General features: G+C 37.5%; 1 protein-coding gene across 2 annotated transcripts; it reads right to left on the bottom strand.

Moving 5' to 3' along the window:
- Window positions 1-7: 7 nt before the first annotated feature.
- On the bottom strand, window positions 8-25,763 carry FAN1 (FANCD2 and FANCI associated nuclease 1). Of its 2 annotated transcripts, none has more exons than XM_050903414.1 (13): window positions 24,361-25,763; window positions 18,964-19,104; window positions 18,021-18,216; window positions 15,593-15,826; window positions 14,955-15,086; window positions 13,702-13,810; window positions 12,846-12,965; window positions 10,310-10,474; window positions 9,145-9,313; window positions 5,248-5,351; window positions 2,453-2,647; window positions 1,934-2,062; window positions 8-1,076 (listed from the first exon to the last, which is right to left on the bottom strand). In XM_050903414.1, exons 1-13 carry the CDS (start codon window positions 25,661-25,663, stop codon window positions 939-941), a joined length of 3,135 nt encoding a protein of 1,044 aa, XP_050759371.1. In that variant the 5' UTR covers window positions 25,664-25,763; the 3' UTR covers window positions 8-938. The 2 variants fall into 2 exon arrangements, with proteins under 2 accessions (XP_050759371.1, XP_050759372.1); XM_050903415.1 differs by having other exon boundaries at window positions 981-1,076; window positions 1,882-2,062.
- Window positions 25,764-26,166: the final 403 nt, after the last annotated feature.

Below are 26,166 nucleotides of genomic sequence, written 5' to 3' on the forward strand. Positions count from 1 at the left end.
TGGTAAGCAGAATTTCTGGTATGGGGAAAACTTACTCAGTATGAGAATGAAGACTCCAGAGAAAAGATGTTGGCTACATGTTAAAATTGAGACAAACCCACAGGATTTTGGTGTCTTAAAAGAGAACTCATCCTTTTGGTTCCATTTCAATTGACTGAGTTACTTCTGAGTGAGAAAACACATCAGGTTATGTGGGGCAAAACTGACTATAATGAATGACACGCTGCAAATGAGTGCAGTAATCTTGGCACTGAACAACTCCTGTCTACTACCAGAAATATTTCCCTTTTATACAGATATTGACAACAGAAGGAGCTGTTAAATAAATTATCCTTTCATACACAGCAGCACATTAAAACAGCATTTTAAAAAAAAAGTTTTATGCCTTACTCTATGCCATCATTGACCAGCTGTATTTTTTTATATTAAAGTGAAAAATTGAAATACATAATACAAAGCGGTGACAGTTAGAGAAGCACGCTGGTCCTGACAATCCCGGAAAGGTGCTAAACTTGCACCTTGCAAGGAAACTTGCACCACATCATGAACTCAGGCTACATAGGCTACATGGACATGATCTGGACTCGATGCACCACATTTTTTATTGTAGAGGATGTTGTCAGTTGGTACCAGTGTGCTTGCAGCGGTTTCTCTTCACTGGGTAAAAACCCTAAAAACTTTCATAGAGTAAGTTATGAATTGTTGTAGGATAGAAAGGCTTTGTTCTTCTGAACACAAAGTGACATACAGTAAATCATACTGACAGTCTTCTCAAACTATTTTTTAGAATGTTTTGTGCTAAAAATAACTACAGTAATCTTCCAGGAAACCACAGTTTTAGAATAAACTACTTTTAATAAGCAGCAACCAGTAGTGTGTGTGTCATGCCAGTTCCTTTAAAAACACCCAAGCTACCCACGTGATCGAGACCTCTGTTGTCAACTGAGGCGTTTGCTCTTGCCTCCAACGGCTTGCACGTGACAAACTTCTACTGTAGCACCCAGCTTCTTCAGTTCACTCAGCCAGATTATCTGCTTGTGGGACAGGCGATCATTGGGACCTTTCACTTCCACCAGCTACAAAGAAATGTGGATGATTAGTAGTGTGCCTGTGGAGGAACTAAAAGATCATTAGCTCCCACAGACTAATATTAAGTATTCTTTTATGGCTGTTATTTGCAACAAAAATAATAGAGATTTAGCACAACGGAAGGCCCAGTGGGTGCTAAATTATTAACCCATGTTCCAAAGTTTAACTGTAAGAGAATGAAATTTTAGCTAGTAAATACCCACCAAAACACAGACAGAGGCACTGGTGAATGAAGATACCACATATTCAAAAACTGATCATCTGCAACCTCACCTGCTCCAGCTGATACTGACACCAACTTAGTCAGATGTTCTAAAGAACTAATTTCTGCTATTCAGCTCTGTTTTATAAACACGTAACAAGTAGCTCCAGCAGCTGAGACATGTCTGGTAGTCTCCTAGTACCTATTCCACTACCATGCAAGACGCAAACCATGATCGTTTACTCAATTTTTGTAGCAGAGACAGACACAGTTGTTGTAGTCTCATGTATTCAGGTTTTTGTGTAAGTGGAGACATTAGCACCCCTTGCTAACAACAGTCAGAATGTGCATGACTGATTGGTAACAGTTGCTTTACAGTACTTCTAATTGAAGCCCTATTCTACAACAATACCTAGCCACCTCTTGCTGTTTCTCGTTATGCCCATTAAAGCTACAGCAAAATGTGATGAAATAGCAGATGACAATCACCCACTACTTGCCATAGCTGCTGGGCAGATGAGCAGCAGGTTTAACTCCACCACAACAGGAAAATACAGTTTGTATGGGCTGACAACTGGAAGGTTTTATACCTAAGGGTGAGACCAGCTGAGCACTGAGTATTTCCATGATCTGCCAATATACCTTGAAGTCATTAGTGTGAGTACGCCACACAACCAGGTCAGGAAGTCCCCCTCTGCAATGGCGTAGATCTTTGGAAAGTCGCCTAAAAACACCACTCAGAAACTCTCCTCCAAGGCAAGAGACAAGGCTCTGTAAGAGAAGTTTTGGTAGTTGGCTTTTTTTTCTTTTTTAGATTTCCTGTACAGCCACTTCCCAAGTCTCACAAGAATAGTCTATGGCCCATCTCAGCTTTTTGTTTAGTCACGTGTAACAAGAAACTTAAGTAGATGTTATCCACAGCAATTTCCCTGCCGTGTTCCCAACTACTGTTGCAGGAGAAGTGACCATATCAGAAAAGAGTAACAGTACTTGAGACTAGGGAGAATTGTGCTGAAGTCCCCACTCAATTCCTCTCGCCCACCACGCACCATCAGTCATGGCTCAGTGCCTCAGTACAAACTGTGAGCGCACTACGGCCATGTGTGATTTAGCGGCAAGCCTAATCAAACAGCGTGTCCATTCTGAACAACAGTTACTTACCTGAACTTGCTGGAGGGAAATAAAACGCCCCCAGCTAACTAGTGCCGCTGCTTTTCCCTCCTGAGTGGTCCAGATGTCAGCAATCAACTTTGCCAGTGTCTCTGAGGAAGCTGTATGAAGCTGATGGAGTCTGGCCTCAATGACATCCCTCCTGTTCTCATAGAAGCTGTCAGTGTATAAATCCAGGGGGAATGTCTGTATAAAAAGGTAAATACAGCTCTGAGGAGCTGCCAGCAAAGCAGCAATTCCAAGAATGACAATGCCCTACTTTGTATTTTTCTTATCTCAACTACAAATTCACTGAAACACTGAGTCGATTTAACTTGAACATGTCCACCACCTACACCTTTATTAAATGCGAAAAGATTTGCATATATTTTAACACCCAATGCCAGTGCAACAAATGCCAGCCACATCTTAGCCTGCGCTCTGTTGGTTTTTGACCTCTGGACAGAGGTTTCCTTTAACAGACAACAAACAGCTATCTCTGAGCAGTAACATTCTAGTCAGGATTTGGAATCGGTATCAAGACTGCTCAGCTACAGTGGTGGGAAGCTTGAGGTGGGAAGAATGAAGCAGTGATCAAACTGGGGAGTATCGCTCAAGCCGCCTAAAAGCAGAGCGCCTTACGCATAGTGCTGAACACGTCATTGTATAAAGTCACTGCAGCAATTACTCAATTATTTTGAACACAGCTGAAAAAGGCTATCAAGTAGTAGCTGAGTGCCATTCTAGCTTGTCAAAATCAAATGCAAATTTCAGCCTTATACAAACTGCTGCCACAGCTAATCCCACAAAAATACAGCCTAGGAAAGACTGAGAGAATCAGGTGTGAGCTTTCAGCTCATCCTTGTTCATGCCTGAGGCTCATGATAGCTTTGCTCTGCATTAGTAAGTAAAATCTAATAAAAAAAAAAAATTTGCAAATGAGCTGTAAACACTGGGCATGTTATAAACATACAAGTTATTTTGGTTTTGGTCCCCCCCCCCCTTTTTTTTTTTTTTTAAGTAGGCATAATCTGCATATAAGATTATATAAAAGGAACTGTATTTAGAAAGGCAAGATCTGTGGTAAATGGTAGTTTGCACTGACAAAGAATACCTGCTTTTAACACATGACATTCATACAATTAAGGCATCTTACAAGAATAGCAGGCAGATACTCCACAAGAAGAGTTATTTGTATGACTTCCATTTACCAGTACAAATACTGGTATTTGGACCTACAGCAGTCCCCTTCCTGTCCTGTCTATGAGCCTGCAAGTGCCTTCATGTCCCACCTCAAAATTCCAAAGCAAGAAGAACAACCCTATCTCAGTTCTTTCTGCAAACAGTATTCAACCCAAAATTTACTTGGTCAGATGAATACAAGAATCAAGTAGTAAAAGCCATTTCAAAGAATAGCCATTACTCTGTAGTAAGTCACCTCTTTTCATCATTGAGTAGCTTTCCAAGGATATGACCAAGAACACACTTATAATCAAGTGTTTGTGGCTGAAGAAATTATTTCAAGACATGACTGTATATAGATTCATAATCCATGTCAACATAAAATTAAAAAAACAGGTGAAACTTCAGATTAGTGGGACAGAGAGCAACTCATGGATTCATAGTTTTGAGTTTAGTCCTAGTGGACTAATAAAATAATTGTACTGTTTGATTCTCTAGATTTTTACATCCTTTGCTTAAGGGACTATATGGGGATGGCCTTGAGGGAATGTATCCTCTCCCACTCTGCCAATTAAGAAGAGATAGTTGTAGTGGTCACTAATTAGGGAGACAGACACCTCCAACACCACCAGGTGGTTTTCAACTCAGCCACAAGGATTTCTACTTCATACTGGTGAAGAAAAATAAAGGGGGAGGAAGAAAAGACAAGAAAACTCTGCATGTTTCACCTCTAAAATAAGAAGAAATTTCTACCTAAGCTATCTCATACTGATATAAACCTATAATTCCTTACAGTACAAATAAATCCAGTTAAGGAAGCGGACGGCACTGGCGGGTCTACCTATTGGCCAGGGTTCCAATTAGACGGAGTGGGTTAAGGTGGAAGACAAGACCGCTGTTTGGCCTTTTTTAGTTCTACAAGATCTGAGATGGCTTTTTAGGGTTTTCTTAGCAAATGTCACTAAGTGATCAAGTTTTTTGATTGCAGTTATTAAAACTGTTTCTAGCTGTCATTTGTAGGTTTTAAAGCATTTAGCTAAAAGCCACAAATTCACCTGGAATCATTAATCTCAGGGTGTGGCAGGGAATTGTTTTTGGAGGGGTGTAGTGTTGTTTGCTTCTTTGACAAAAAGGAAGGATGATCCCAAAAGCATAAACATGTTGGGGTGGAGCAGGTGGGGTGTTAACAACCCTGAGTTTAAAAATGTGACTTCCCTTTAAAGGCTATTGGAAAGAAACAGACTTTTTTTTTTTTTTTTTCCCTTTTTTTTTTTATAATGGAATGCATCATCTTCAAATGAGATGAACAATGCTATGGTATAGCAGTATTCTTCCACTGACTATAAAGGAAACTTTGACTAGTGAGTTCAGATACAGGACATATGCATTTAGCCAGATGAATCCCACCCTGACTCAATCCAGACGTACATAGCAATGAGTTACTGAGGACCCCTTTAGTAACAAGCCCAATATAACAAATAATAAAACCAAGCAAACACCAAGATGTGCCTGGAAATTCCCTCAGAATAAAATGCTAATCTAATCCTGAATAAGATTTTTAACATGGTTACAGAGCCTACAGCAATGGGTAAAGAAATTAATTAAAGAAAGTGTTTCAAAACTACCTGATAGGAATTTCTGAAAACGTCGGGTATGTCATCCATGAAAATGATATCCCACATTAGAATACCATACAGCGTAATAAATGTTGAGCCTTCCCCATGAATACCTACAGGACAAAATTTAATAAAAATGGAAACATCAATTTCTACAGCAATCTCATATGAAGAGGTACTAAATCATCATGACCCAAAAAGAAACACGCTATGTTCAGGTTTATACACAGCTGAAGTCATTATATTACAGCATCAAGCTGTAAATGCAGTTTATTACTTCCAGAAGTTGCGAATGCTTTCTATTTCCAGGCTAGTGGCCTTCATTTACAGTGTAGGATTAAATTACTACGCCCTGTCACAAATAAGGTTTACTGTTCTAACTTTGTTACAGTTTTTAATATACAAATTTTAATTTCTACACTAAAAAAGTAATACATTAATAACAAAATGTTTATATATAAAAAATGTTTTATAGTATACATATACACATACATAAACATATATGGAGCTATACATATACTTATATGTATACATGTATGCATACATATATGTGCTGCAAAAAGCAATCACTCGCCACCAGCAGACCAATGCCCAGCCAGTATACTAAAAATGTAATACATTAATAACAAAATGTTTGTATATATAACAATGTTTCCTATTACATTTACATATAGACATACATGTACATGTATACATATATGTATGTATACACATAATATAAACCATATATATTAATAACAAAATGTTTATATATATATATTACATTTTTGAGTAATACTGGCTGAGCATTGGCCTGCTGGTGAGTGACTGCTTTTGCATCATCTTTCTTTTTTTTTTTTCCATCCCTGTCACTTATTAAATTGTCTTTATATCAGCCCATAAGGGTTGGGGGGTTTTTAATAATATGTATACACATGTATAATATGTATGTGTATATGTATGTATGCATATGTATACATGTTCATATACATAGAAGTGTGTGTATATATATGTGCCTCTATCTACATATACACACACGCATGTGCACATTTTTATATATTAAAAAAATTGTGGTGGGTTGACCCTGGATGGCAGATAAGCCCACCAGGTCACTTGCTGACGCCTCAGGCCCCAGCGGGCTGGGGGAGACAACTGGAAGGGCAAAAGTGAGGAAGAAAAAGAAACAAAGAAACCCACAACCCTCAGGGGTTGAGATAAAGACCATTTAATAAGTGATGGGGGGGGGGAGGGGGGGACACGACCAAAAGAAAAAAAAAGAAAAGAGAAAGGTGGTGCAAAAGCAATCACTCACCAGCAGACCAATGCTCAGCCAGTCTCCAAGCAGCAGCTACTTTGGAAAAACTGCCCCCCCATGTAACTGCTGAGCATGACATGTTATGGTAAGGAATATGCCTACCAGGCAGCGTCAGCTGGGGTCGGCTGTCCTGGCTGTGTCCCCTCCCAGCCTCTTGCCCACCCCCAGCCTACTCACTGCGGGGGCAGAGTGAGAAATGGAGAAAGCCTCGATGCTGTGTAAGCACTGTTCAGCAATAGCTAAAACATCCATGTGGTATCAACACTGCTCTGGGCACCAATCTAAACCACAGCAGCTTATGGGCTACCATGAAGAAAATTAACTCCATCCGGTCAAACCCAGTACAGGAATGTATATATCATATATGCTATATATACTATACATACATATAAAAATCTATTTATGATATGTCACATATATCGTAATAAGAATAGGTAGTATGTAACATAGAGTATATAATACATAGTATATAATACATAATATAGTATACCATAATAATGTAACTATTTAAATATTTAATATGTAGTTATAAATATATAATTGTATGTATTTATAGTATATAATTGTGTAATATATGGTGTAGATAAATTTACATATGTTCGATATTATTATACTATTATATAATATTATATGCGTTATAATGTGTATTAACTAATTTATGTATTTGTAACGCATATATCATGTATTATGATTTTATGTATATATTAGATTATATATGTTCTATATTACTACATTAGTATAATATTGATGATAATATATAATATAGTAAAAACATACTATATAGTATATAATTAGATCTTGCATATTGTATAACATATTATCATATATAATTGTGTTATATTTATAGTATATATTATAATTATATATTATAGTGGAATATTTATAATATATAACATTATCTAAATCATATTTAACATATGTATGGACATATTGTATATATTATGTCTTATATATGTGTACACATATATGTGCACATACATATGTAAGTATGTTGATATGAACATATACACACACACACACACTCTCCACAACCTCCCTGGGCAACCTGTGCCAGTGCTCAGTTACCCTCATAGTAAAAGAGTGTTTCCTTATGTTCCTCTATCTGTATATATGTTCATACATGTATGTGTCTCCCTATGTTCATGTATGTGTTCATACACACGTATGAATGTATGTATGTTCATATATGTGTGTGTTCATACATGTATGTGCATGAACACATACACGTATGAACATCTATACCTATGTGAGCATAGGGAGACACATATATGTATGAACACACACACACACATATATATGAACAGCAGGAAACACTTTTTTTACTGTGAGGGTGACCGAGCACTGGCACAGGTTGCCCAGAGAGGCTGTGGATTCTCCATCCTTGGAGATAACCAAAAGCTGGACAAATGGCTCTAGGTGGCCCTGCTTGAGCAGGGGGGTTGGACAGCGTGACCTCCAGGGCTCCCTGCCAACCTCAACCATTTTGTGATGTATGGTCGGTTATTAGTCTAACATATTATAGATACCATTACATGTAATGTTACATATAACACATATAGAGAACAGAATATATGCTATATGTTATTATATTATATATAATCTATAGTATAGTGTATATGTATTATACATGTATATCATACATATTCCAGAGAGAGAGAGGGAGAAAGAGAGTGCGTGCGTGTGTGCGTTAGTGTGTGTGTATAGTGCTGGACTGGGCATTCTGTTTCATTAGCCCTACCACTAAATCACACGTGGCCACTGTGTGCTCAAAAGTTGTACTGAGCCACTGAGCCAAGACGACTGATGGTGAGTGGGTGGGAGTGAGGAATCCAGTGGGGACTTCAGCACAATTCTCCCAAATTCTAAATATTGTCACCTTCCCATTTACCCTTTTCTGATATGGCCACTTTTCCTGCAACAGTATTTGGGAACATATCGATAATATAAAGTGTTATTAAAATATATTTTTTATATAAAAATATAAATTTTATCCTAAAAAATAACCTGCCTACCTTTTTGTACTTTGCTTTTTTCCTGTAAAAGACCTATATATTCTTATTTGTCCATGGCTTTTCACAGCTCTTAAGTTGTAAAAATATATGAACATCTACTAATAGAGCTGAAAATCAAGCCTTTTCAAAAGAAGTTGCTAAGTGTCTTGCTATGGTATATACTGTTTTCATGTTCATCTAGTACCAAAAATCAGTGGGAGTTTACCTTTCCTTAATGACACTCTCTTAAATGAGAGTGCTAGCATTTTACCCCTAACAAATACAACAGCTGTTCACTGATAAGAAAGGCAAAGTAAGTGATTTTCTATGGAGATAAAGACGAAACGTTGGGGTTTTTCCTAACACATTTCAAAACCACCTTAGGTATATGAAGGCAGCAAATAATTAAAGGCCAGGAAGCAGGTCAGGTGGAAAATACATATTAGAGCATTTTGGCAAGGAAATTACATATTAGAGCCGTTTGGGAAGGAAACAGAATCAGACTAAAAACTAGTCTAATGAAATCAGCTAAAACTGGTCTATCACCTAACTAAACTGCTTAGTAAATTGGTTCTTTACTCCCACAGTTACTTTACTGTACAAAAAAAAAGTTACTGTTACCCTGATCAAAACCATTCTGCCTGTAATGAGTTAACGCCAGCTCCTCAACTGAGCACATGACTGTGGATACACTGAAGTCTTCCCGTCCTTCTTCATCACCAATATCCTCCATTAGAAATACAGATTTTCCCATTCCCATCTGAGGACACATCTTTCCTTTGATTGTAACCTGAACATATTAAAAGAACTTGTTACTTTCCAGCATCACATTTAAAAAGCTTTAGCCTAGGTATTTGAATCTGTCCTAAAACACACATTCCTCCTTCTCAGTTTTCTTAAAATCAGAACTAGACTTGTTTCCAAAAATCAACTGAATAAAATTTAACCTGCCCTTCCCTTGAAATCATTCTGTTTAGCTTTTATAAACTGGCAAATTTTTCAGAAAAAGAGTCTAGCAAAAATGCTAGGCAGATGGCAATGTAGTCTTTGTATATGCAGGACCAGGAAGAAAGAATACAGATGACTGACAAGACTGATTCTGGACTGAGAAAAAGAAGGGCTGAAGGAAGATAGCTGGTGACGAGGCCAAGAGAGAAAGTGAGGCTCTGCTCTGACTTTGCCCAGATACAATTATCTTTGCAACAGTAGGGAAAAGAATGAGTTAAAATAAATCCATTCCAGGATGATGTAAGTAAGTGCATCATATTGCATATTGGCATCGCGCATATTTAGAGTGCGTAACTCCCAAAGGTTACAAAAAAAAAACCTTGCATTTTTTAAGCCGTTAATCTAATGCTGACGACATGCTAAAGTTACTATTACTTTTTCTTACACACAGAATGCTTGGCCTGAAGACACCAGAGGCAATGCACTGATTTGATCAGTCTCTTCAAACAGAAAGGTTCTGAGAGTGTTGCTGGTAAATTAGTGGAGTTTATAGCTGATCAGATTCATAACACACATTCAGTAAAGCAATGCAAATTAAATCAGTGTACAGCTGACTAACTTCAGCTAAGAAGATGACCATTATTAAATAAGTAGAAATACTCATTTACGAGATGCTTTTGTTTTAGAAACACATTTGTATTAATTTTTCTGCAGCACAAATAAGTCAGAGGCTGGTGCACAGCACATAACAACAGTCTCCCAGATTATTTTTTCTTGTCAGAAGAAAAAAGACCTCATGAGTTGTTATTTCTCAGAAACGACCAGCAACTTGACTTACATGTGTCACATCCTCCACAGTTATGACTGGCAGATCATAAAACAGGCATCTGAACTGCTTGCAGCTTGGCGAGTCTCTGATTCGTAGGGCCCGCTGGTAGAGAGAGAGACGATGCCCAGTACGTACAAATGGGTCTGCCAGCCCATTTCTAATGCAGTCAATGGCCTAGCAAAGAGCAAGGTAACAAGCAATAATTTAGAAAGACCTATGCACATCTATCTGTTCTCACTAAGCCCAAAAGACCAATTGATTTAAGGAGCACAAAAATGTGAATGTAAAAAACAGCATATAAGACAGGGCCACCTTTCTTACTTAGGTACTGAAGTTTAACTAGTAAGTAATATTTTGCACTAGTAGTCTTCTGAATTCAAATTTGCACTAGTACAGTAAAAAGAAATTACTCTCCATTTGTACTGATCAATATAAGATTAAGGAAGTGTAAATTCTACATAAGTGACCAGAAAAAAGCATTGGTTCTAAGGTAAATCAGTTTAATATTTTTAAGCCAGTTTCTTAACAGCACATAATATGGAAACAGAAGGACCAGATCAGTTGTGCAAGAATGTACAAGAGAACAAATCTTAGACCAATGTACTACTGCACTGAAGAACACCCAGGGTTAAATATGGACTCCAAAAATTAATTCAAATCATGGTTCTGACATACTCTCTTTCTGTGACTTGAGGAAGGCACTTTGTCCTAATTGATAAATAAGGAACAGAGACTAACTCTTCCTTTGTACAACTTCTAATTCCAAATCTGGAAAAAGCTTGATATGGGAGTATAAGATGCAGAAGAGACAACTGCAGATGCTTGACAGCCTATGATATTATTTTCTTTTAGCAGACTTAGAGAATTAAAATGCAACACAAAATATGAGCATTTTAATCCCAATTCTCAATAGCCTTAGTGAGGCAAGGAAGCAACACCAAGGGGAAAAAAAAAAGTCATTCTCTGCTTATTTTAAATAACTCTATAGCTGCTATTGTTCCTGGACTTAAAACTCTTTTTTATCTCTATTTTTCATTGCCAAATTAGTCAGGTATCTTAGGTGTGTTCAATTAGATTGGTCTTCTTTGTCTTTTAGTTAAAAGTTTATTTTCAGTCTGCTCACACTTCACTGTGACCTAAACAGTCCTACAGAGTTTCATTTTCAATCATTGACAATATTTCTCCTTTGTATGTAACAGACAGGAAAAATGGACATAATCTCCTGTACTTATAAATCCTCAGACCAGCAGCTGATACAGCTACCACCTGCTGTTTCTTGCACAAAAAAATCATGGAACTGCAACCTAAAATGAGCCCTAAAATGACTTAGACAGTGGCTTCTATGCCTTGTGGCTCTTGAAAAGAAAGTCTGTGAAAAGCTGGTGCTGGGTCACAAGGAATTCAAAGGCACAACCTGTACTGCAGCTTGCAGTCTTCTCTGGTTCCTTTATATTCTGCTGCAGAAATCTACCCAGAGGTGCCAGAAAGTTCTACAGAGATTTACAATAATCCTTGCACACAATCCTTGCCATTCTCGTATGGTTATTTTCATCTCATTCGGCTACATGCCAGCTAATCACTTAAGAAACTCAAAGACCGCTCACCATGTACACAGTGTTTCTAAAAGCCTGAACTGCATCATTCAGATTTGAGACTGGCAAGTTTACCCACTGCACAAATAATGTGTTTTGCTCATACAAACACACCGTACTGGTGTGTGTGTCCTACTGGAAGGGAAGAGGGAAGAGGGGAAAGTTTCAGCAAAAGCTAAGATTACCTTCAAACCTCTTCTCCCCTCGTCTGCCTTCCTAAGAGAATTAAACAGACCAGGATGAACACAGCCTGTAAAACATGCTATCTAAACCCATTAATGTTATTCTTTACCAGTCTAAGGGTGGTCAGTTACGGTTTCTCCTGCAGGACCACAGAAATAGTTTATATTTGCTGTTAAAGACTGATAACCCTGCCAGAGCTGTGTACAAGTAACAGATTAGAAATGAGGTTGTCTACTGCTTGACCCCTTACAGTAGAAACCTCACACCAAAACTGGTTCAGATATAGAAGGCAACCTTCTACTGACTGGCATCAGTTAGCCAAGGACTTAATTCTCTTAATTTTTTGTTTGAAAACATTAAAAAACTCCTTCCAATCAGGTTTGGTTTTTTCATTCCAGATATGGCCTCATCATGACTCAGGTTCAGAAGCAGAAGTGTCTACTACAAGAAATTTCTCTGCTTCTCACACATTAAGCAAATTTATAAGGCAGAACAGGAAGGAAGCTGCTGCCTGGTAACTCCACACAATCCTTCATGCCAAATGGTGTTCTTCTATGCAACAGAAAAAAGCAGACCAACCAAGGATGAGGGTACACTCAATATTCAATTTCTTAGGAGACACTGGTTGCCTGACCGTGCGATTCTTACCAATATCTGCATTTTTAGGAGAGCCTACCCTGCTGTTATTCTCATATGAAATATTTTTAAAAAGTGTTTTCAGACAATGACTGCAGTGTTTCCGGCTTTACAGCATGCAGTTGTGAAGATACCTTCTTAGTGTTTTTCAAGTGCTGATGTAAATTCAGAGCTAGGCGATCCCACCATCGCCCTCGGCTGTCAGTACAATACACATCCTGAGACAGAAGAGTCTGCAGCTCCTGCACCGCTTCCTGTAGCAACAGGATTATATCTTTATTAATTGAGTTAGCTAACCAAGTTGAAGTTTCGTTATATAATTAGCTTGTCACTTTCTCTTCTAATTACTCGGTACTATAAAACTTTGTCTCTGCACAATTCAAGCCCCATTTTTACTCCAGCACCCAATGTATTCAGGTGCATGCGTATATCTTAGAAACTCTAGAATATTTTTATGTAAACTTAAAGGTTAGCTGCCAAAAATACAATATTTTTGTCCTTTCTGTATTCCTTATTGTATATGAAAAAGACCTGAATACTACTTGCTGCCTCTTTGCAGAGGCAAAGTCTTTTTCAGAATAATCTGGTTTGCTTTAACATATAAGTCAGAGGCCTTTGGAGATGTTAGCTCCAAAGGTGAAGAGGCAGGCAATTCACAGAAGACTTCTCTTCCAAGATTTTCTTATTTAAAAGCAATAACCAAATCTAGTGAAACACAGATATCTTTAAATAACGAAGCAACAATGTCTCAGCAACAGTCTTATGGTATATTACATATGGTAAACCTCCAAAGCATAAGCAGAAATCAAAACAATTTAAAACTTTCTACAGCAGCAAGAAAAAAAGGCTCTTTTTCCTTAAAAGTAACCTGTTAAGAGAACTGTAGCAAGTCCTGGCAAACATTATCACCATTTTCCAGCCACATCAGAAATGTAAATTGATGTACAACGCTACATTAAACACGTATTCCTATTCACTTCATCGCTTTACCTCATACATGTGAAGTCTCTGCAAAATTTCAACACCTTGAGAAAGGATTCTTGTATAGACCCAGCCAACTGTGAAATGTCGCAGATACTCAGGTAAAACTCTGTGATAGCTGAAAGATAAGAGCACCTCAGATCAGTTTAATGATGGCAATTTAAATTCTTAATATTCTCTTACTAAGAATACTTATACCTAAAGCATTTACAAAAATTAAATGCCTTATATATCAAAATTGAACTAAAATGAGTATTCCAGCTGCAAAGTCAAGAACCCAAAGGTAAGAAAATAATTTAGCTGAGGTAGCAGATGCAAGCTGCACTTCCACAGCATATTTTGGTTTCAACAGCAGCAGAATTATTAGCTAGTAAGTTTTATATCAGATGCAAAACAATAATTTATTACATTATGGTTTGTTACTGCCAACTTGTTCTCCGAAGTCAGAAGGTTAACTTTAGAAACACAGCTGAACAAAAGAAAAAGGCTAGAACAGGTATTTCCTGCCATAAAAGAAGACTAACATCTCTGGGTAGGCACCTCTATGTTTCAAAACAAAGTCTTTTCAATGTCTTACTGAAATCAAAATAGGTTTTTCCACTGCCTTCAGTGTGAAATGGAATAGACCTCCACATGACCCTCTATGAATATTACTTTAAATCAGTTGCCATGAAAATGAATCTAATGCCAAACATAAGGCTTTAACTTTCGGTTTATCTTTAAGCCATAAAATGAAATAATTGAAAGAAAAACTGATGAAGGACATTTCAAAAACAATACACATTATTTCAGTTCTCAGATCTTTAGTAACGTTTCCTGAATGACACCCACTTGGAAGTCTGAAGAGATGAATAACCCAGTATGTTTTCCCATAACGTTTCCAACATTCTTTTGTTCACAGTGAATTTAAAATTCTGCTTATTGCTATTTGTCTAAAAGCCATAAAACCAAACTATGACAAGGGAAAAATAAGGCTCTTGTTCTCCTGCATTGGCACATAGAACAGAAATGTTTCAGTGCTTTATCCATGCCTACCAATTCATTCCCAAGGTTTTATAAAAAAGGCTTTTTCATATAATCACTTAAAAGCTAAACAAACAACCAGGAAGTTCAAAGCTTTCAAGAACATTAAAGCTTCTAAATTTATCAGGCTTAAATAATATCACTAGTCTATAAGCCTCTCTCAAAAGGAAAAGTACCAAAAGTAAGATAATACACTTAATAGTTTCATATCAACACTAGGCTAGCTTCCAGTTTACTACCTCAAAGAGGGGTGATTTTTCAGCTCGTTCCAGGTTTCTTTAGCACACATATATAGATGATTAGCTTCTTCCCAGTTCCCATTTACCATTGCAGTGGCTATATCATTTGACAGATGAGCAGCAGTTGCATACCTAAGGGAAAAACACATAATAACTGTATTAGGCTCAAAAAGCATTTATAGTTAAAAGAAATAAATTCATCCATACAATACCTTTTAAAAACTCCCTTCCAGTCTCCAAAGACATTGAACCATGCAGCCAACTTTATTCTTAATCTTGTAGGATGAGCAGAGTTTACACTAGCATGGTACATTAAGTTTAAAATTACTTACAAACTAGAGAACATATTTTTTGTTTTGTTCAGTCCATTCTAATAATCATCACAGCAAATGAAGAAACAGCTTTCATCAGCAGATGATCATGAAGCAAATAAATGTGCTATTTTGGTTCAAAATGCAAGCCACTGAATTACAAGTCCTACCTGCATACAAAAACGCATTTAAAATCATTGCAAAAGTGCACTTCTACCTATTTACATCTGGAGTTCTACACGATGAATTCTTATTTGCCTACACAAGTACTGCAGTAAAGCTTTTCTAGAAACAAACAGATTTCCAAACTGCCAAAGCTCCCCCTACCTGATAAGATCTTCTCTGTCCTGGAAGACCTGTGTTTTCCTATTTACAGTGTAACTTGGGAATACCATACGCCCCATGTTTACCATAAGGACTGTGGAGAGCTGGCCTTGACCAGCACTACCAGCTTCTTCATCCTCCATTGACTCAGACAGTGAAAACAGCAGCAGAATTCGAGAAAAGACAGCCCGAGGGCCTTTACAGACCCTGACAGATTTTCCAGCCAGGTCCTTCACCCTGGAAGGACAAATAAAATGATTATAACAAATGGTTTTTACCATCACTTATAAAAATTCAAATATACTGAATGAAGTATGAGAATAATTTTGTTTTCAAGCCAATTAATGTGTAAACTTTATCTTCCTTGAAAGAAGCATCTTGAGAAACTATATAGTGCATGTAACCTCTAGTGAAAAGCCAAAGAAATGCATTAACTAATAAAAAGTTTAAGGGCCAAACTTCAAGCAGAATACGATCGGAACTAACTGCCCTTTGGGTGCAGCCACTCCTGCTGCTACGCCAGGCAGTACCAACAAGCAACAAGATGTGGTTTGCTGTTAGGGCAATGTTTACAGACCACAATTTGATATCCCTTGTTTTAGGGTATCTCCATTAACACGTCTTCATCCAGCCTTTTCATACAAGACCAGCCTCTTTTCTTGGAGTAGAGAGTAAGCCAGCGCCAAGGACTTTTTTGCAATGTAACCATTTTCCCAGGTTCCTTTCCATTTCCTGAACACATTTTTTTTCTAGCCTTCCTTTGTATAGTTTAAGCCAATATTCTGAAAACAATTTTGTTTCTGTTAGAGATATTTATACAAATTATGCATCATGCATTGCCATCTAGTTCAAATATCTAGTATCAAAGAGAAAAAATGAAATCTCAAGTGATACAAAGTATTTTCATACTGAAGTTTTCTATACCTGGATTAGAATGAGGAAACAACCGCAACTCCTTAAATTAAAAGAGCCTTACTTATCACAAAGTCCCAACATCCTCTAACACAAGATAATCATGGCTGTGGCTATGTTCTCCTGCAGACCAAATGAAGTGCAATGCTACTGGAGACAATGACACCAGTGTGAAATACTATTTTTAACAGAATGGGAACCACTAGAGCTCCTGTTGTATTTTAAAAACAACAAAGACCAAATAAAAATACTTTACAGAAGCTAACCATACTATGCAAACCTCCCAGTTGTGAAGCTCTGCAAGCCCAACACTAAGCTAGCACTAGGCCTCTCTTTTGGCATAAGGAAAGAAGACCTTACTGATTAATGTAATTCTTCATGGAGGGATGATTTTAAAGTTCTTCTTCCAATACTAGGCCCCTTTTAATACAAGGAATTTTGTGGAGAATCACATGATAGATTGGGGGGGGGGGGGGAATATTTGTCCAATAAACATAGCTACGCAAAACTTGACAAAGCTTTATATCTCTTTCATTTGAAAAAGAATACCACAAGAAAGACAAATTATGTTATTGAAGCAAATGCAGTACATACTGGTATCTGTCAGTTTTCTGTCCAGCCTGCATTTTGTACAGAAAGGTTTCCACAACTACTGAGATCAGACCCTAGTTCTCCAGCCTACTATATAAGCTAACTGCTAGACAAGCAACCTTTGTTTATATGCATTATTATTCAGTCACTTTTTGCTATTAGTTACTAAGAGAGGTGACTGCGTAAGAAAGGTCATAAACTCCAGAACTGACTTGTACCCTAGCACCAGGACCCTGGCTATTACTTTAGTTCATATTCCCAGACTTTTTGTGGATGTTCTAGCTACAGATCCAGCCCTAAACACCAGGAATGGTAATACTGTAATCACTCCTATTAGGGCAGGATGACACCTTAAACCTGAATCTGGACCCCAGAAGACCTGGAAGTCAAAGGCATCTGATATACACAGCTGTGATAGCCACAGTGAAAAAAATCACAGGAAAGAAAGAACACTCTGTCAAGCAAACAATCTTTTCCCTTTAAAAATATTGCCAAAAAGGAGGCACTATGCTAACGTACAAAGTCAATCACAAAAAAAGAGATTATTGCTCCCCTCTAATTCTACCAAAAGAGTTCACCCAGCAAAAAAACATCAGATCGTTCCTTTAATAGGCAATGACTTTCCCTATGTCTTCCTAGACATTTTTCTGCACTGATTTTGCTTTAAATAATTCAGAAATGTTTCTCTGTATAACTGAGTAACTTTGGAGACAGATAATCATGCCCACAGCTGAAAAGCATGACATAGTTTAAAAAAAAAGTCTAATATTTACCCTTCTGTTTGACCCACTATGAATCAAAATTTAATGCTGCCCTTTTTTATTCATAAATTTACTAAATGCATTCCTCTCTTCAAAAGGCATCTAGATTGAGTCCTTTGAAGCATAACTTACATTCACCTGCAAAATTTAACGAGAAACAGAGTTACCTTTTTAAAATCACTGTCCCAATACCAGCCTGACTCCTGCTGAAGACTGAACGTTGTTTCGCCAAACTCAGAAAATCATCCACAAGTTGCTGTTTCTGACCATTGGGGTTTGGCAAGTGAAAGATCTTTGCCAATGTTTTTAGCTCAGGGGCTGAAAGCAAATCCAGCCCTTCACACAGGTCTTCCAGTTCCGATTCTAAAAGTAAAATGATCCACACGTATTCATTATGTGCTATACATATACACTCAAGCAACAGCTCAAAGTACGGTACACGCATATAACCTAGTACTAATCTAATGATTTAGATTCTTCAAACATGTATTATCGATGCTAGCTGGTTCAGCTTGAAATGCATTCTCTTCACAGGTCCAGTCTGAAGGAATGGAATCATCAGAAAAAAATCCCTTTGCAACTTCAAAACAAAAGCAAGAAAAAAAAAGGGTTGATCTAAGAGACAAGCCGGACATAAGACTAGAGACAAGACTACAGCTCATGTCCGAGATCCATCCACAGTACATGGCCACAGACAAGACTGGAAACAAACACCTGCAGCGTTGGTCCAGCCAGCCAGGGATGGACAAGGCCAGAGACAGGGCGCCTGCAAGACAGCTCAGGGCAGTATTGAAGGATACCAAGTAGAGCTCCTGGACCAACGCACAGAGGCTGCACAGGTCAGGGTCTGAGATGAGGCTGGTGAGGGCAAGTAAGGCCTACTGTTGCACCTGTAGCCAATACTTATTTAGCTCTCCCTATTACCTAATTTACACTAATTGCTTTTATTATTAATGTAACACAACACAACTCATCTACTCGAAACCTTTATTCTGCTCCTCTAATTCTCTTCTCAAGGCACAGACAAGCATGTAGTGCATTAAACTCTAACACGACACAACTGCAGATTTTATTTGTAATATTTTTAACATGTATTAATGCTGGCCATACCTGTTTGCAGAAATCTGGCTTCAGCCAGTTCTTCAATTATTGGTGACAAATCCGTACTTATCTCTCCATACTCTATTTTGTTCACCTTTAACCAGTTCAGCTTGCGTTGAAAAAGTCTCACATATAACTTCTGCCCACCAACTGCAAATTTCATTTAAAGCAGGGAGGGATAAAAAGAAAATTAAATTCTAACAGATAGTACTATGCATAATCACTACCTTACCTAGAAAAATTACTTTGATGCAGATATCCTCTAAAACACATTTTAAATCTGCCCATGTCGTATGAGCAGACTTGGTAAAATACCAGAACTTACCTTTTGAAGTAATTATTGCTCATTAGAATCTTTCAGTTTTGTAGGTAGAAAATTATTACAGTATATTTTGTAGGTAATGAACACTGCAAAAATGCATTTTGGACATGCTTACCCTTTAAGAAATAATTTGTTTTCTAGGAAAAGACAACTTCATTTTTCAAACTCTGCATATTGTGATGTTAAATAGGTCTTTTTGCTTTCTTTAACACTCATTCAATAAAGAACTATTCAATGTTGGGGAACAAAAGAAGCTGTAGTCTGACAGAACGATTTCATAATCACAGAATACCTCTCTGTGTAGTAGGCTTCGGATTCTTATTTTTCCAAAGATAAGCTTAATTTTACTAATATATCTACTGAAAACAAGGGGGAAAAACCTCCTATGGGTTTGATTTTTATCAGGGAAGTGCTCTCTCAAAGTACCTTTTCAAAATACTTTTAAAATACTAACAATGCTGAAATTCAACAAAATAGCTTATTAAATCTTAGCTGAAAATAGCCTAGCTATTGTCACTACATTCACACCCTTTTGAATACTTAATTCATCCCTCATTAACTTCTAATTTTTCTATCCATGTCTGCTGCTGCTGAACTGAAACTGATCATTAATAAAAAGACACTGAAACACTACCAGACCTAGATATATTTAAGAAATGGCAGTTAACTTTTACATGCTTATTTAACTATTCTCCTGTCCTTAAGAAGACTTTTTCAGCCTTTTTTTTAATAGAATGTTTCCAGGATCAATTCACTGAGAGAACTACATTCAGACGCACACTCTTGTCATTTTCTCTGTGGGGTTGTAACTTCTTTGAAGTCTGTCTCCAGTTTTTACAACTCTGGAAAAAGGAAAAAGGTGGAAAAACACATGAGCATCCTTTCTCCAGACCATGGAAACTGACCGAACTAGGGCTGCAATCCAGTAAAGGCATGTGAGGACTGCTTTCTCTCTAAAGGATTTGAATGACAAATAGAAGAATAAACAGGTATTGCGCAAGTAATTAATTGCTTCTTATGCACCCTGTTCTGCAGTACATTACCTTTGAAGGTTTGGGGGACTTTTTTTTCTCTTGTAGTTCTTAAGAAAGTTTCAGGTGTATCACTGAAATAAAAAATTTGCTCTAAGTTGAAATATTATCAGCAAAAAGATGCAGAAGATCTTTTTCTTCTGAAGAGCAGTTCTTCTGAAGAAAAGTTCACCCTCCATGATTCATTAAAACGCAACAGAAAAAAATTATTTTTTCTTGTTCAGTTTTCTGTACCTCAGTTCCACTGGTGACTATAAATCAATGTTTCTCAGATACGATTTTTCTGTTGTATAAAAGTTGGAAGGAGGATTTCACAAAGTGTATTAGGTAGTGTTACTAAAACTATGTGCTTCCATTTAAATTCTTCCAACTGCAACATGCGGTGAAATTAAACATGGAGAATACAAAAACTATTTTTTTAATATTACACCGAAGTTCAGACAGATCTCATCTTGAGCACAAAGCCTGACACTGCACTGCAGATTCCCTGTTATGGATACACCTCTGCTTTTCCCTACTTTTATTTACTGTTTCCAGTACTTTAAAAATTGGCAGTGCTCTACATCCAACATAACGGCCATCTACTTTTGAGAAAACTGGGCAGGAAGGAAGGAAAAAAGGAAGGATTGCTTCAAATTTAATCCTTTTAAAAACATCGTTCCTTTCATAATAAGCATTAGAGATAACTCACTGAAGAATGGTAGACATTTTAGCAGAAAATAATGAAATACTGGAGAATACCTATGTTCAAGCAACTTTATAGTATTAAGCATGTGTGTGGATTTTCTTGTGTTATGGTAACTGAAAGACAACATTTACTTGGGTAGAAACTTCTAATGTGGAACAGATCTACCTGAACTTTTAAAGTATTCTGTCCAAGATTTCTTGAAGGTAAAGACATCTATCTGTCGCTTGTCCAGAATTCATTATCTATTGACTTAATGCTATCCGATCACTTCTTATAGCTGAATCGTTGCATTTTTCCTACCCTGCAAAGAGAGATTGTTTTATTTGTGACTCTAGCAGTCAGTGCAGACATGGATTTATCAGCATCTCTTTGCAATAATTCTTTCTGTATTCTGAACTCCTGTGAGAGGGGAATACTGAAATCACAGTACTGAAAGAGAAACACGCACTTCCTTTATTTAACAGAACAAGTTACTATTACTGATCAGTGTTGTACTCATCCAGAGAAGGGAGTGTGGAAATAAGGAAGCCGTATCCTGAATGTCTCCTTTAGTATTTGTCAAAGAAGCCAAAGCCTGCATCCACTAACGACCTAACTGTAAGTTTATCCCTAGATCTTCTTTGGATGTAAATGATACGCATCTACTGCCTGCCTCAGAGAGCCAATAACAAGAGTTTTGTTGCTTATACTCCATTCTTTCTTTATATATTCCCATTTTAACTATCACACCATATATAAGGCATTATCAAGCTCCAAGATGTCACTGTATACACATTTAGGTGGAGAAAGTTAACTATTGTAATATTCTTATGGCCTTGAATGCACCAATAGGCTCTGCAATCCCATCCCAGCCCCCACAGGTTTGGCTGCTTGTGTTCAAGGTCAGCTCTGATACAGTGCAGCTGTGTAAGCTGGGCTCAGGCTGCTGGGAAGAGTGGTGTGAGACTTTGTCAGGGCCTCCCCCCATTCGCTTGGGAGCTGTACTTAAGCTCAGGCTGTGGCCTATGCTCTTGCCTAAGCTCTGCTGTGGCATGCCAGTGCTCAGCCAGACATCTTGCTGACTTGGCTTCATCTTGCACCTGCCCCATTACTATGGACTTGCCTGAAGACTGGCTACCACTGGAGCATGGCTGACTGCAGTACTGGCACTGGATCTGCTCTGCTCTTCTTCTTTGGGCAATGTGGGCTTGTGCCCTTTGCAGGTGAGGAGAGGATGTGGCCCCCGCCTGCCCTGCTGTCCCCTTTGGCTCCTGGCTCATCTTTCCATGCAGAGTAGTCTGTTCTTGCTGCTCCCTGACAAATACAGTCTTGTGTTATGATCTCATCTTACTTAGAATATTCTCATAACTTATGCTAGCAGTATTCTTTAATTTTTTAAATGTTTGATGTTACTGTGTAATTGTAATTATTACAATATAATCTGTAAGAGCTTAACTGTGACCAGGTAACCACTGCAGAAATACCAGTGTAAGTTTAGAGCCCTACTTCCTCTGGTATTTCTTCACCTTTTTAGCAACCATCCCTTCAGGTGCTTTGAGTCAGCTCAGCTGACTTTTCCACTAGGGCAAATGAAGACTGTTCATATGGTCCTTTCCAGCTGCTAAACTTTGGAAGAAGATCTTAAGTCAAAAAAGGCATTTCTGAGACTGTTCCACCACAGTTTAAGTTCTTCCTAGAGAAACAGATATGCACTGACTCAATTTTTTTAAGGAACTGAGATTGTGAACTACTTATCAGGGTTATATTTCTTCCTAAAAAGCTCAAGCCAACACTTCTCCATTTTTGTCACTCAGTATCCTGTATTAAAAACCTTGTGATGTCATATACACTAACCTAACCTCATTCTATTGTTCTCCACATCTATACAAGTTATTAGAAAAACACTTACTGAAAGCCTCCTATTGGCCTTGGAAAAATTTCACATAACTGCTAATCACAAGTCATGACCTTGATATTCTCTTTTGTAATGTCCTGTGGTGTCAATCCACAGTATCATTTGGAACTTTATAGAAACAAACATTAAGGGACTAAGTGCTTTAAACAGCTAGAACAGTTTCCTTCCACTTTGCAATGGGGAAACAGTCTAAAGACCGTTGTACACTAGTGCAGAAAAAAAGAATATAATCTACAGAGAGGAAAAAGATCAAAATACACAACAGTTTCATACAGGGAAATACCATTCTTTAGTGTGACAAACTTTACAGCCTGCTCCTTAAGCCAAACTCAGTGAACACAATACGTTAATAAGTGCAGCCTGCTTCTGATTTTTTTTTTTTTATTTTTACCAGCAGGTATGTATGTAACTGTTACTCTTGTATGTTCAGCCCAGATGCACGAACTGAGCTCATATGAGCATATATCTGAAAATACTTTGTCAGGCAGCTGTATATTATCATAGTAGCTTAAAACAATATAAATGGTTATGCCTGCAATACTCTGAGATATAACAACTTCCACAAGAAATTTTGTAAGCTTATTTTCATTTTGATGCTCCAAGTTTGTAGCTCAAGTGCTGGTAAAATTACTCTTAATTACAGTTTAAGACAAGTTGTAAACACACATAAAAATCTGGAGGGTTAGTTTTAACTTGCATTACTTCTGCCATGCTTTTACTGTAAAACTTATATGAGTAGAGGACTCGGACAACATGTCTGCTTTGAATCTTGTCTAAATATGGAGGGCTTAAACCTCCAACATTCTGGCTCCTACTGAAATTAATGAGAGTTAAAAGTACTAAGCAACCTACAAGAAAATCACTGTTAATTAGTAACTAGCATTCTAAACACCGGATAATAATCATAGTGATAACCATGAATTTCACACCAAGCACGAAACTCATCTGTAAATGTGCTGAATCAAAGCTCACAAATGCCACTTCACAAGTATTTTTTTTTCAAAGTCTATGTATCCAGCACAGGCCTCTTCATAACCCCATTTTGTAGAATTCCCATACATATTAATTATCAAAAGCTTGGTGTTAACTGATACTTGTTTTCTGTGCTATGAGTTTCCTTCCTTGGAAACATGTTTAAACGCAGCAGCAAGTTGACTTAAGATTCTAAAGAACAGTATTAAAACAGTAAAAAAAGTATTCCAAAAAAACAGAAATATACATAACCATTCTCTCCTAATTTCTTACAAGTCTCCGCTATTTACCATTACCTTCCATTACCAAAGTAACATTAGGAAAGTTTACCTATAAGAAGCCACTGAGAGATATGTCTCCTGAGAAAAAGGAGCTTCTTCCCTTAAGGAGTTTATCAAGTTAAATTGCCCACTGGTAGAGCACTCTTCACATAAAACTATGTAACAGTTCTCTCTACAAGAGGTAATGTGAAAATGTATTTAAAAAAAAAAAAAGATACCTGATAATTTGCTGAACTTGGTTATGATATTCATATCTTGCTCATCAAAGAGTCTGACATCATCTTCGTTCTCCAAGACTGCTCGCAGCACCACTAAAAAATTCTGGAGGTAATATGGGTGACCAGGAGAGCTGGGCACAGAGCTGATCTCATTTATTTTGTCTAACATGTCCCCAATGGAATTTTGAAATTCTACCTTTTCCACAGTTTCTGACAAAGTATGATTAATCTCATCCTTAAAGTCTTCATGAACTTCCACAGGAAGTACCTGTACATCACCCTTGCTAAAGCAATTTTGTGTACCACAGTTCACTTCTGCCTTGGAAGAAGGAATAACCTGAGTGTGAGGCTGAGTCTTGACTTCCAAGCTATTGGTCAGCTCTGCTGAAGTATAAATGGCTAGATGTGTTTCAAATTTATCAGGACTAAGTATCACGTCTTCAGACCTACTTTCTGTTTTGGTGCTCCTTCTATCAACTGGTAACCTTTTGCCATTAATGTTATCAGCTGGTAATGATACCTGAACAATATCCACAAGGTCTTCTCCTTTACATTTGTTTATATCTCCTTGAAATTCGGGTTCCTTTGAAAAATTTTGTTCCTGGTGTTCTCGCTGAGCAAGCCGATTTTCTTTCTGAGAACTATGCCCAGCATAAATCTCATCATCATCATCCTGCGCTGCAGCACTTCTGCACATACTGTGAACAGCTGGAGGCAAAGAGTCGATCTCTTTATACACAATCTGTTTTCCTCCCTGGATACGTCGTCTTCTGGACAGTTTAGATGACAAGCTTCCCAAAGAGACTATTTTAACTGTTTGAGCCTGTGGTTCATTGTTAACACTACAGACTGAACTATTATTGCTAAAATAAGGACTAATCTCTTGTGGTGCACTGCCTTCTGTTTTCAATAAACTGCTTTTGGAAGGACTTGTTTCTAGATTTAAGACTTTTTTTGAAAAATATGAGCTGGAATTATTGCTCACATTTGCAGCTGGGGGACTCTCATTCCTAAAAGAGTTGAGCGTTGAATCAATGACGCCAATCTTACCATGGTTTCTCTGACATGTTCCATCCATGTGCTCATTCATTCCATATCTTGGCACCATTTGCCCACACATGGGACAGGTAATTTTGGCAGGGGGAACATTGTTAAAAAAGGAAATAATAGAGGATGCTGCTGAAGGTGTAGATGGTGTTCCTTTACCTTCCACTTTTTTTGTTGTTCCTTTTTTTTTCTTATTTTTACTGAGTGACAAACTTATTCGGGATCTTTTAATTTCTGAAGAGCTAGCTTCTGCCATTACAAAACTTCAAAGCATTTACATGGCACAGGCAACTTCATTCAGGCCATATTTCCTTATTCTGTAATACTTAAAAAAAAAAAAAAGACTTTTCTTGGCTTTGCATTTTCCATCTGTAATCCTCTGACATGCCTTCAACAACAACAAAAAAAAAAGATATTGAATGAAAGATCTTCTAAGGTACCAAATGCAACCAAGATGAACAGTGGAGAACAAAAAAGAAAACCCTAAAAGTGGGAAAGTCAAGCAATCCTCAACTGCTACAATGCAACTGTCCCTTTACCTTCTCACCAGGCAGGCAAGAAAGCACAGCATGATTGTCATGCTGAGCACTGCAGCTGGCTTCATGGGAATGGTTTGAAAAATGGAAATACTACTATACACTTTGACTACTTAAATGTCATGCCAATGCTGATGTAAATGAAAACTTGAGATAAAATTCAATGTACAGATATAGTCAAGTGCTCTAATTCTTGTCATTATTTTGTTATTTATAGGCATAC

Source organism: Gymnogyps californianus, chromosome 11, assembly GCF_018139145.2.
Source record: "Gymnogyps californianus isolate 813 chromosome 11, ASM1813914v2, whole genome shotgun sequence".
NCBI classification, from domain to species: domain Eukaryota; kingdom Metazoa; phylum Chordata; class Aves; order Accipitriformes; family Cathartidae; genus Gymnogyps; species Gymnogyps californianus.

Excerpts from the sequence above, each read along its gene's own strand:
- FAN1 (XM_050903414.1), bottom strand. The coding sequence starts at position 25,663 with ATGGCAGAAGCTAGCTCTTCAGAAATTAAAAGATCCCGAATAAGTTTG. Across the intron at positions 19,105-24,360 it reads CAAGTTCAGCAAATTATCAG|TTGGTGGGCAGAAGTTATAT; the intron begins GTATCTTTTTTT and ends TGAAATTTGCAG. Across the intron at positions 13,811-14,954 it reads AAAAATCACCCCTCTTTGAG|CTATCACAGAGTTTTACCTG; the intron begins GTAGTAAACTGG and ends CTTATCTTTCAG.